General features: G+C 39.4%; 1 protein-coding gene across 1 annotated transcript in view; it reads left to right on the top strand.

The window, feature by feature from the left end:
- The window catches only part of Nwd2 (NACHT and WD repeat domain containing 2), a 124,001-nt gene that overhangs the window by 100,760 nt on the left and 9,755 nt on the right, over positions 1 to 13,486 (top strand). Inside the window, exons 4-5 of the mRNA XM_090343729.1 lie at positions 5,244 to 5,447; positions 9,256 to 9,400. Of these exons, the coding sequence (XP_090199855.1) occupies positions 5,244 to 5,447; positions 9,256 to 9,400 (349 nt within the window). The remainder of the gene's footprint in view (positions 1 to 5,243; positions 5,448 to 9,255; positions 9,401 to 13,486) is intronic.

Raw genomic sequence — 13,486 nt, 5'->3', positions numbered from 1 at the left:
AAGGTGGGCAGGGCAGGGATGGTACTCTCATGCTGTCCCAGAGGGCTGAAGGGTTCGAGACCTATCCCAGAGGTGGCCTTAACCACAGCCATGCCTTCCAACTGGAAGGCAGGCACTGTCTCAGCCTGGTGCAGTCCCAAAAACAGGGAATGAGCACTGGGCTACGAGTTAGGCCTCCTTTTACAGCATAGGTTTCCATTTCCCTGTTGTGATGTGCTCCACAACAGCATATGGCTCTGTACAAGTCAGTGTGTCTTGTTCCACGTACCCCATTTCATCTAGTACAGAAGACACTGGAAGTCCCTACTGAGAGAGCAGAATCAATCCACAGCTTGGTATTTACAAAGCAAAACATGTACCAAGGAATCAGAGCCACACTTTTTTTCCATATATTTTTATTGTAATTGCAATTAATAGAAGGGTTACATTATATTCACCAGATAGAAGGCGCATTACTTCACAAACATTGATACCCTTTCTCATGTCTTGATCCCCATTTCCCTCCCCCTGCCCCTCATCTTGTTTTCCCCCTTCCCTATCTGATTTCAAATAACCAAAAACACATATCTACAGTATATCAGATAACAAGGTAAAATTCTGTAACAATATGAGATAAGCAAGGGACAGCAAAAGTACATTAAGAACAACAATCACTCATTATATGGCTTTTGTCAGTAGTTCCTGTTTCCTGTCATGTGGAAAAGCTTGTGTGTTAGAGAAATGATTTGTCATTTTATAGACAGACAAAAGATGCTCAACATACAGAACTTATAACTGTGAAATTCCTATTAAAAATTAAGACTATGCTAAAAAGATCACTTGAGGTAGAAATTCCTAAGCCCAACCCAGAAGAAAAAAATATGCATTGATAATTGTGTCCTCCTCTAGATCACTCAGTCTTGTCTGCTCTGTCCCCAGTTGAAAAGAAGTGTACAGGGTCTACTCAGTGTTTTGCAAAGATGCCCAGTGGTATTCTTCCAGGGCGATCTTTAGAAATACGGTGCTGTCAATCAGGAAGGTCTATTGTAAATGCAATTTGGGATCCTGGACCAGTAAAAGGACAATAAATAAAAATTAAAGTAATTTAAATAAACTATCAGCTTCAGTTCACCCACGTGTTGATTCGTTAACATTGGCTTATTAATTACAACAAATGTATCATTGGTATGTGGGAAGACCTGCTCGACTTTTCTGTACAGTTAAAACTTATTGTTTTCTAGTTCAAAAAATAATTTTAAAATATGACTACTATGTGTGAGTTGTCACTCACACATGAACTGTAAGAATACAGCTGCTTCTCTGTATTTTTAATATTTTAGGGGGAAAATAGAAGCTTACAGAAGAATTCTCTCCCCAAATTTTGTGAGATGGTCGTTATGGTGGCAAAGTCTACCCTTACTTTTCTAATAGCATTAACAAACTAAAAGAAAAAAAGTAAATCTTGCCAGGAGCTGGTGGTTCACTCCAGTAATCCTACCTATTCAGGAGATCTGAGGATCACAGTTCAACGTCAGCCTGGGCAGTAAAGTCCATGAGTCTCCTATCTCCAATTAGCCACCAGAAAACCAGAAGTGGCACTGTAGCTCAAGTAGTAGAGCAAAAGTAGCCTTGAGCAAAAGAGCTCAGGCATGGTGCTCAGGCCCAGCGTACAAGCCGAAAAAACTGACGACAACAACAAAAAAGGGTCAGAATATAACCTATAACTTATTGAACTTATTTGTTTATGGATCTGTATATAAATAGTAGAATAAATTTCTTAAAATGGAATTTTTCAAATCCTGACAAATCATACACTAGGCAACATTGTGCTCATTTTTATTGGTTCTCCATTTGAGTGGGCTCCTTTCCTAGAAACCAGCGAATATTCATCATTATTGCTCTCTGTGGATGTCATAAGCACAAAGATCTTATCACGGGTGATCTCATTTGCAGCTGAGGGGTTGTGAATAGAGTTGGGCATTATTACTTTTTTCTGCTTGCTGGCATTTTCCTTTGTTAATATGAATTTCCTGTTTATATCATAGGCCCATCTCTATAATAGTTCTGTATCTATGTCTGGGATATTAGTCTCTTCTGTCTTCTATGACACTATCCCACTATTCCTCCCCCACTCCTATGGCTACAGTAAGGTTGGTGGCCCTTAGCCCTTCTTGTGCTGTAATTCTCCCATTGAACTATATGGATATGGGCCTGCCTTTCTACCAGGAAGGCACAAATGAAGTTAGAGTAATGGCAAGCTTGTTAGCAGGCCATCTACTCTGGCTTCCCGAGTTGAAATGGTCTTGGACATTCGGTTCTCAACCTGTAACAGTCCTGAGCAAACTGGAACAGTCTCCCTAGAAGATGACAGGTAGTCAACAAGGATGTATGGAATAAATACATGTTGACTTCTAAGCCCACTTTTCTAGCCAATAGCTCTTTAGCCTACAAATACATGTTTTGCTAATTGTTTTATGGACAGTCCACTTGAATACACAGACAACTCTTTTCTCCTGTGTTTAAAATTATGCCTGTCCTTCCCCCTCAAACAAATTCAACTCCTCACTGAATTTATCTTCTAGAATTTCAATAGTCCTTACACATTTTTCCATCCTCAGTTTTGTAAGGTAACTGGCCAGGGCTGGGGATAAAGCTCTGCTTGGGGATTAAACTAAGGTAACTGTGAACTCTGGAATGACTTTCTTCTGTGTGATTTTATCATCCAGTCACTTCATGGTAGTCGCTATTACCTTTGTGCTAATATTTCTAAAGAACAACGCTTGTATTTTGATATTTTCCAGCTAATGAAGTATATGAGGAAGGAAAAGTAGAGACTTTGCACATTTAAGTTCCTAGATAGGAAGAATTCAGTAGTTCAGATTGCATTTCCTTCTCTTCTAACTGTGATGAAATTCACACTACATAAATTAATCAGCTTAAGGCAAACAACTCATTAGCATTTGATACATTTACAGTGTTGTAAAACCACCAACTCCCTCAAGTGCCAGGAAGTATTTCTTACACTAGAATTACAGGTGCCCAAAGTACAATTAAAGATACTGCCCTTTTTCCTTAGGCTTTCAACCCTGTAGATTTAGCTGTCCAGATTATACTTGAGCACTTAAATGGATTCTTGTTTCCCACCTAACTCACACAATGTATGTGCACTTTTAAAAATTGTCCAATTTAAGTAATTTTCTACCTTTGGTTAGATGAATGAAAGAGGTGATTATGAATTTCTATAGGCAGATAAAACCCCAGAAGTTAATGCTTAATGTATATAGGTATGTATGTTTAGACAGTGAACTCATACCATTCTTAAAATTTTGAAATGTGTTTAGGTCAGCTGCATTTAGATAACCAGTCTGTTGGTGTAACTAAGAAAAAAAATGGCCTTTGTTGTAAAATCAAATGTAGTTTCTTGATTGTCCACCAAATTTCCTCCAATGAACTAATCATGTTGGCTTAACCAAATGCAAAAATAAATAAATAAATAAAACTTTTTTGAGTGTTTGTACAGAAAGATGTAGGAAATATGTTTCTCCTTCAATAGAGGAAATGTTTATTTTGTTGCCAGTGGACAGAAAAGACCAATGGTGCCTTCTTGCTCAGAGAGCCTGTAATCACCTTTAGGTCATGTATATACTATTCCTGGCTGTGGAGCCAAGCAAGAGTCCAAGACAAAACAGTGACCTTCATCTTGCCATCCAGAGTCTTCTTGTTGGCCTCTTGGACATGGCCTGGCTTCTCCACCTTTTCCTGAGGTCATAGGAGTTAGACTTTGCAACTAAATTCAACTGTTCTCTCTAAAATCAACTCTTTGGGGCTCTGGTAAATATTTATAAATGTTTGAGTCCTACACTCACTTTGTGTGTTTCCTTAGAACTACACGTGCGCGCGCGCGCGCACGCACACACACACACACACACACAGAGTTCAAAACTGTTTTCCTGAAAACCATATGGTTGCAGATTTCCCTATCACTGTTTCTGAAGTAGTGACATAAGATGAAAGTAGAATGCTGTCTTGAACTCTTAAAAAAATAACTGATTCATGATTCCTGAGCATCTAAATAAAGGGGGAATCAATAGAGAAAATGATTAGGGAAGAACAATCCAATAAGTAACTTTATATCTATCCAACACATTACTTTTCTAAAGTTTTCTGTTTCCACTTTTTATATAGTAGGAGATATATATATAAAATTTAAATTGACTGGGGAATGATTTTAATTTTTTCTTCCTTTGTAATCTTTACTCCAAGGAACATTTTGCCTAACCTTATTGATCAGATATAGCATCTGGTGCCAGGTGTCCAACTAAGAGAAATAAGTCTTTGTAAATAGCTTTCGATTTTTGTAATGATCGGCTATATTCCCAGCCCAGCCTCTTCAAAGTCTGCTACACACTGCTCAGGAGACCATCGGAAGTGCACATTCATGTTTGCATTTGGAAACTTCATGTTTAAATCCAGATTCTTGGGCTTTCCCCCTTTTAGTGTTCTTTTGGTCTCAGAAGGGTCCTGGGGAATCTCGATTTCAGCAGATCTCCTTGAATCCATGAAACACACGTAGTAATCAGACCCACCCTACCCCTAGGGACAAAGTTTTATTAGAGTAGATGTTAAATCAAAAGTTATATAGATTTCCATGGGCTTTAAGACATATTGCCAGAATACTGTACAGAGAACTATTGGATTGTTTTACATGCCTGTCTCCACTTTATTGCAGTTTTCACACATCTGGATGCATGATTTTGTTTGCTTGCTTTGGGGGGGGGAATTTTCTTTTATACTTTAATAGGAGGTGATGCTATCTCATTTACAATTTGAATTTTTCCTTCAGTTGCCAGTAGGTTTTAGCAGCAATCCTGCCTATAGAATCTATAGAATCCTGCCACCAGTTCTTGTTATTTTGTTTGAGGGCATTATATGAATGACATTTTGTAAGGTTCAGCATGTCAACTTTTTGTCATAAATAAATCTCAGAGCAGAATCACTTTGTTTGCTTATGTAAACTTAGCAGCCTTGCTACAAAAATTCTGCATTTTGCATCTGTCTGAGCCAGTTCACAATCTAATTTCTCAGTAAGTGATCTAATTTTGCTTATTGTTTCAGGAGTGTACTGTGATTATAAGAGAAAACTTACCCGGCAATGTGTCTTGTCATCTATTTGCTAATATTTGTTGAGTGACTCTCTGTCCTGTGAATTCCAAGGTGACCTTTCTTGATGATACACTAAACTCAATTTCCTTGTTGATACACAGGGACTCTTAGGTGAAAAATATGGAAACATCCGAATCCCAGGAGAAGTTGAAGCCTCAGAGTTTGAAATGATTTTGGATGCTGCCATAGAAGCAAAATTGGAGACCAAGTTACTGGAAGAGTGGTACTGTCGGGATGAGAACTCGGTACCACCAGCCTATTACCTCAGACCCAGATCAGAGATGCTGAGAAACACTACAAACACAGTAAGCTGCTCTTAAACTTGACTCTGAACTTTTAGATAGATTGTAACACAGAGCTTTTTTTTCTCCTCCAGAGAGAAGGCACGAAGTTAATCTACCCTAAGCCCTGAGTTTCCTTTTAATAGGAGATAAAGAAAAGGAAATCCTGGCACCTTGTGGGTGGGACTATACAGTCACCATGGAAACCAATAGAGCAACACCTCTAAAAAAAATTGTGAAGTAAAACAACCTGTGTAGTTTTATGATATAGCAATGCCACTGCTGGATCTGTATTCACAGGAATGAGATCATTGGAAAAGACATCTTCATACCAAGGTCCATCACAGCATTGCATGAGAAGCTCAAGATATGGAAGCAACCTATCCATTCAACAGACAAATGGATAAAAGTCTCTCTGTGTGTCTCTGTCTCTGTCTCTCTGTCTCTCTGTCTCTCTCTTTCTCTCTCTCTCTCTCTCTCTCTCTCTCTCTCTCTCTCTCTCTCTCTCTCTCTTTCACACACACACACACACACGCAAATAACATTCAGTATTTTAAGGGAAAAAAATCCTAATATTTGCAGCAACATGGATGAACCTGAAGGACATTTTATGTAAAATAACCCAGACATGGAAAGACAACTAGTACTAATCTGACTTATATATAATATAGAATCTAGAGTGTTTGAACTCAGTTAACAAGTAGAAGGGTATCTACAGTACTAGGAACTGAAGTGTGAGAAAATGAGGAAATGTTGGTAAAAAGGATAAGTTCTGGATAGTATAATGTATTTAATAATAATAATTTCATGAGGGGATTTCAAAGTGGTCATTGAAACATAAAGGACACATTAGTTCACTTAGTAGTAATCATCATTTTACAATGTATAAACATCTAAACATGATGCTGTTATTTCTAAAAAAAGAAGGAGGAGGAGGAGAGAAGAAGTTGGCAATTAAATCCAAAAACTAAGAATATTTCATATAGCATCTCTGACTTGGGCATTTTCCTTTTTCCTGAATGTATCTTTGAGTAAAGTCAGTATTCTCATTTAGTCATATGTGTCCATAAATTCATATATCCTGATAGTGTTCAAAATTTCTGTTCCTTCTTGCTTCTTAACCAGATGTGTAATAGACCTTATCAGTCCATTCTATGTGGCCCTACACTCACTGGCACATTATCAGCTTCCTTATTTCTGTGCTGCTTTTGAGAAAACTACTTCAGAGCTTTATTCCAGTTCATTGATTCCACCCCCCCACCCCGCCCCCAATCCTGGGGCTTGAACCAAGCCTAAGCACTCTCCCTCAGCATCTTTGTGCAATACTACTTGAGACAGTCCCACTTCCGGCTTTTTCTGAGTAGTTTTTGGAGATAAGGAGTCTCACAGACTTTCCCACCTGAGCTGGCTTTAAACTGTGATCCTCAGACCTGAGCAGCTAGGATTACAGGCATAAACAACACACTTCACTGGTATTTTTTTTCTTCAACCACATCTCTTGTGTCCATATATTGAGCATCCATTTCAACAGTTATATATTTTTATTTGGTTTTTTAAAAAAAGTATGTGTGAGATTCAGTAATTGGTGTTGGCAAGTGGTTGTTTTACTACCTTCCTATTCTTCTTTAATGTTTAATTTTTCCCTTTTTAATATCTTTAAGTAGTTGTACAAAGGAGTTGTCATTTGAAAAAATAATTTACTAATACAATATATCTTCATCAATATCACCCCTTTCAACATTCTTACCCAACCAGCCCTTCATTAACTCTTAATTTTGTAGGATATACATTGAACATGCATAAGATATATAGGATATACATTGGATTCTCTCTTTTTGCCAGTCCTGGGGCTTGAACTTAGGGTCTGGACACTGTCATTGAATTTTCCCAAGGCTAGGACCCTACCAATTGAGCCACAATGCCATTTCAGGCACTTTCTCTGTGTGTGGTACCAAGGAAAAGAACTAGAGCATATTAGGCAAGCACTCTACCACTAGGCTACATTCCTGGCTTCTACACTGGATTCTTGGACTGCAATCTGGTCCTCACCTCCTCTTCACTTGTCCACCCTTTGCCTCTTGACCCCACCCCACCCCTTTCCTGGAGTTTGATTTTCCTGAACTTTGACTTTGCCTTTTCTTAGGAATTATGTTGGGTTCTCCCTTGAATCTATCATATTTCTACTAACACATTTCTGTACATTTGCATAGCACCCAACATATGTACTTATAAATGTATAAGCTAAATCTAACTTCCACATATAAAGGAAGACATGCATTCTTTGGAATGTGATATTTTTCCCTTAGCATTGCACCAAGTGAGACTGATTCATGTCTGAGTCTGAAAGAGACATTACTGTTATCTTCTCTTCCATTTCATTCCCAAAGCATATCTACTACTGATTGGCCCAATGAAAGAAGAAGGGGAAGGTGGGACTATTTGTGCCTAGACTAGCATTGATTGGAAAGAAGACATATACCCATTCCTCTTCCAAAAGAGAGATCCTTGATACAGTCAGTTTGGAGGTCATTTCAAAGGGACGCCAACCATAGCATGGTGACATGTCTTCATTTTTAGATGTTGAATATTTTTGTCTTTCTGATATTCAGCACAATATTTTCTTTATGCAATGTAAAATTACATCAGAACCTTTGCTTTCCCTTCTTTCTTCTTACATTCATTATGTGAAGTGACTGTTTTTAAATAATAGTGCTTCTTTGGATAAGAAACCATTCACAAGTCAAATGTACTAAGAGTAAATGTAGATAGCACAGAATGAAAACCCTTCATAACCTGATTTACACAGTGGCTCAGGGGCTCCAGTGTTCTTTCTTAGAGGTTAACTATTCAGATGGCTTTACCTGATTGATCTTCGTTTATTTCTATGATCCTCAAAAAAGATGTATCTTTTTTCTGAAAACTCTGCATGCCATAATGCATGAGTTATTGTTGAGTAAATGAATGTGTGATAAGATTATCATCAAGAGCAAATAAATATTTCTTTCTTGTTAGGCAATTCGTCCATTCTCTTTCCTAGAAGATCCTCAAAACCAGGGGAAACAGAACAACTAAAAACAAATGATAAGATGTAAACCCTGTGCCCATTTAATATTCCCCTGTGGAGAACATTTTTAAAAGATTATTTTGTTATGACATTTGTGTCAAAACTCAAAAAGGATAAACATGGCAAAATACAAAATAAAGCCTATCCTACTTTATATTCTGTTGCTATCAAATAATAGCTGACTCTAGATAAGGTCTAAGGGAAAGATGTTTATTTAAATCCTACTTTGGGAAGCTGAAAGCTCAAGATCAGGGCTCTTGAACAGGGCTTTCTTGGCTCTTTCACAATCATGAGCTTTCATGCAGAAGAAAGCACGTAGTAAGACAGGAAGTCTGAGAGATTCAGGGCTAGATTGCTCTTTTTACAAAGATACAGTCTCTTAGGAGCTAACCAGGCCACACGAGAACTACATTAATCCCTTCTAAAGAGGATGCTCCCATGATCTAATCACCTTCCCCTAGATAACACCACTTCACAGCCCCACCACCTCTGAACACCACTGCATTTGCAACCAAGCTTGTAATACATGAGACTTTGGGGAGCATACTCAACTCCTACACAAACCATAGCAAATCCCAGCAGCCAGCCCTGTCTGCATTACATCTTTACATTGTTGTAAACAATGAACTTGGAGCATTCCTGGGGAAAGGGAGATTCAGATGAGAATCTATCATGTGCCTCTTACACTGTAAGTGGAATGTTCTTGCTCTTACACTCTAGCTCTGCTGTGACGACTTCAGACTGACTTCGCGCTTTTTCCTTTCACAGACACAGCCTCCTGCGAGTACTGAAGAGGAAAAGCCGTGGCAGGAGATATCTGATGAGATCAAGGCGATATTTAAGGCTGCTGTCAAACTGCTACATGAGAAGGGCAAGATGAAACACAGCCAAGCTAAGAGGTACCTGTTCTCAGGTAATTTGCATGTATCCTCAGCCACTGAAGGACTAGATAAAATGGTTTAATCTAATTCACAGCCTGGCAGATTTAATTTTCCTAAATGTTGCCAGGACCTGGAGAGGTAAGTGTTCTTTTGGTTTCACTCATGGAAAACACTTTTACTTGGCCTGAGGGCTTCTGCAGAAAATGTGATTTGAGGAGAAATTGTCAGTGGTGAAATCTAATAGCCCAGATCCTATCACTGTTTGTCACCTGAACTGTCCGCTCACTCATCCACCCCTGCATGGGGTGTACAGATGTCATGGGGTGCCAAGCATTGAGGTGCTGTGAGTGCATTTAAAAAAAGATAAGGTCTCTATTCCCTGGAAAATATGTTTTCAGAGCAGGGGAGTAACTGATGCTTTAGTAATAAGTGAGCAAGATCATTTCAGAAATGCATGAATACCACACCTGAAGCCCCAGAGACATGGAGGCTGTATGAATGACAAAAAAAAGCATGGCAATCGCACAGTAGTGATTGATGATAAAGAATGCTACAGTCCAGAGTAGACAAAAAAAACTGTGGTTTTTAAGGTGAAACAGGGAAGGACTTTGAGCTGACAGTACTGGATCCGAGAGACCAACAAATTCATGACTCATGAGATGGGAATATGCTTAGCAAGTAACAAGAACATAGCCAGATTCCATGAGAAAGAGCTGAAGTCCACGGGGAATAACGCCTGCCATCAGATGGGCTTCATTGTAGGCAATGATGTGCCAAGCTGCTATGGGACAGGGGAGCGAGGGATCTCACTTAACACCAACATTCCAGTCTTCCCCCAATGACTGAGCAGAGACTTGCTTACCAGCCTTTCTGTCATTACTACAGGGTTCACAGGATGCTGCATGGTGGCCTCACACCCCATAATCTCCACTACTTGGGAGGATAAGATAGGAAGATTCAAGGCCAATCTAGATAAAAAGCAGTAAATGTGTGTGTTGGGCGGGGACGCCCATGGTCCTTGCTACATGAAGGCTGTAGGGAGGAAGATCAGGATCTCTGGCCACAGGATGCAGAACCACACCTGAAAAACGAGAGTCAAGAACAAGAGCTCTCGAGTGGCTCAAGTGGTAGAGCACCTGCATGTGAGGCCCTGAATTCAAATCCCAGCACTGTCTCACACGCGTGCGCACACACACACACACACACACACACACACACACACACACACACACAGTTATCCAGGAAACCACACATATGAAGAATGTTTGAATTGTAATTTCCAGAAACCAAACAGCATCAGATAGATAAGAAAGCATTTATTTTACAAGTTAATAGTAAAGAATTATTGGAGGAAAAAACCGTTGTAATGTATATTCACAATTTATTTTTAAATAAAAGCAAAGATTGACTTGGGCTCACAAATTTGGAGTTTTCATCTGTAATCTCTTTTTTTTTGTTTCTTTGTTTGGTCATGGGGCTTAAACTCTGGGCCTGGGTGCTGTCCCTTAGCTCTTCAGCTCAAGGCTACCACCACTCTACCCCTTGAACCACAGCACCACTTCCGTGTTTGGGGTGGTTAGAGATAAGAGTCTCATGGACTTTAGTGACCATGCTGGCTTTGTACCACAATCCTCAGATCTCAGCCTCCTGAGTAGCTAGGATTACAGGTGTGAGCCACCGAGATTGGCTTCAATCCATAATCTCTTGATCCTGTGGGTTTTTGAGACTGTGATGTAACTGCACATCATAGAGGGAGCCAGTAGCAAAGCCATGCATTCACTCTGTGCCTTGCTGTGAAAAGAAGAGGAAGAGACTAAGGCCCCAAGATCACATCCCAGTGACCTAAAACTTCCCACGACCTCCTCAAATGCCATTCTGAAGAACCAGCCTTTACTTTGGAAGAAATTCTAGATCCAAAATCATAAATAAAGCCCTCATCACCAATGCATGTGGAGACACATTGCTGCCAAAACATAACGCTGCCATGTTTGTTTTGAATCCCATCATTCATTTCTTCAGGTTCCTTTATACCATGCCAATCATCTCTTTTTCCCGAACCATGCTTAGATAGGTTCCTCCAGCTTTGTCTTTCTGCATCTCTTGATGCTCCAGAGTCTTGATTGGCACTTTATTTTTCCCATGGATATACCAGCAATGTAGCGGGGTTACCATGGAATCATCTGGGAGTCAAAGTGTCTGTCTACATGGAAGTGTCATGCTTTATGTATAAATATCACAGTTGGTTCACCAGACACTATCTGATTGCCAAGCCTATGTGTAGATGCCAGATATTCCACACATTATGGGTTGTTACATTTAAACCACTCATTCCCTTCCTCTCTCCAAATGATCACCGAATGTAGTAGCTGGGAAAGAGATGATTAAATGTTGGGTTTTTTTCTTGTGAAAAAAAATTCCACCACAAGAATTCCACAAAAAGTCATCTTAAAAAAAAATACAAGTTCCTTGGGGTTGGGAGTGTAGCCTAGTGGTAGAGCGTTCGCCCAGCATGCACAAAGCCCTGAATTCCATTCCTCCATACCACATACTCAGAAAGCCAGAGGTGGAGTTGTAGCTCAAGTGCTGGAGCACTAGCCTTGAGCAAAATGTGTCCAAGGGGGCCAGGAGTTTGGCCTAGTGGTAGAGTGCTTGCCTACCATGCATGAAGACTCTGGTTCGATTCCTTGGTACCACATACATAGAAAAAAAGCTGGAAGTGGTGCTGTGGCTCAAGTGGTAGAGCTCTAGCCTTGAGAAAGCCCAAGGACAGTGCCCATGAGTTCAAGCCCCATGACTGACAAAGAAAAAACCCTACACTCCTTAAATAGCCACTTTATAGAACATGTGTGCAGTTCTAGACTTCACTTGACCTTGAAGTTTGGGCTAGCACATGGGAGGGTTTGTTGTTTGTGGGGTTTTTTTTGCTTGTTTGTTTTTAAATTTTTCTGATCATATCATCCTTATGTACTCAAAACCCTTTCCCCACAACGGTGGCATTAGGTCCCGCCCAAGTAGATTTCACCCAAGGGTCTCCACTCTAGCTCCCAAGAGTTCCTCCACCAGGAAGCTTCCTGCCCTCCCCAGATGGCCTAGAGCCCTAACTGTTGGTTCTCATTGTATGACATTCCTCCCCATCCCGGAACTAAACACAATAATAACACACATATTTGTGAGAATCTAGGACTCATATCAGCCTTTCCATACTGAAAATTCCACATACAAATCCACTTGGGTAGCTATTAACAGAATTCCATAAACTGGAGAGCTTTAAGACAACAGACATTTCCCTACATTCTATAAGCTTGCAAATCCAAGGTCAAGGCACCTTAGGTTAGGTGTCTAGTTTGAGATGATACCATCCCACTACCTCCTGACAGGGAAATGGAGATGGAGGAGCTCTCTGTGACTGCTTTACAAGAGCACTAATCTCATCCATAAAGGATCTACCCTCAAAACCTAATCATCTTCCAAACTAGCATGCAGGGTTAAGGTTATAACATATAACTTTGGAGAGGTCACATACACTCAGTCTTTGGAAATCCATACTGACGTATTGTTTATGCTTTTTTACTATCCTATCCAAAACAATTAGCAACATGTCTCAAACATAGTAGGTGCTCAGTGAACTCACCAAAGACCAGTTAAGTAAAGGAAAAGGATGGATGATGAAGGAAGGAAGACGGGGGAAGGGAGAAGGAAATATATTTTAATGTATTTTTATTGTTTTATCAATTTTATTTTTTCCTGTAGAATCATGTTGTTAATACCACTGATCCAGTTTTAAATGCTCCTGTGGGGCTTGAAATAATCATTGATATTTACTTGTATGTAAGCATATAAATTATCAGCTATATATGGCATAATTTACAAGATATAAAGTTCTACACTAAGTCATTTTTCTAAGCCTTTTCTGATGAATGCAATAGCATTTAACAGCAACATGGAAAATTCCAATTTTATATAATCAGTATTCAGAACATGATTTTATTTTGTTTAAAACTGCTTTTGCATTATATTTGAGCCTAAGTATAATATATCTCAAACAAATGATAAAGTCATGTTATAAAGGACAGACCATCAAGGAACAAGTAAATTAGCTGTGCCTTTCAGCTTTTTCT

Source organism: Megascapheus bottae, chromosome 13 (genome assembly GCF_031878675.1).
Source record: "Megascapheus bottae isolate mThoBot1 chromosome 13, mThoBot2.hap1, whole genome shotgun sequence".
Lineage (NCBI taxonomy): Eukaryota > Metazoa > Chordata > Mammalia > Rodentia > Geomyidae > Megascapheus > Megascapheus bottae.
The sequence above is the reverse complement of the archived record's forward strand: the minus strand, read 5'-3'. Positions and strand labels throughout refer to the sequence as shown.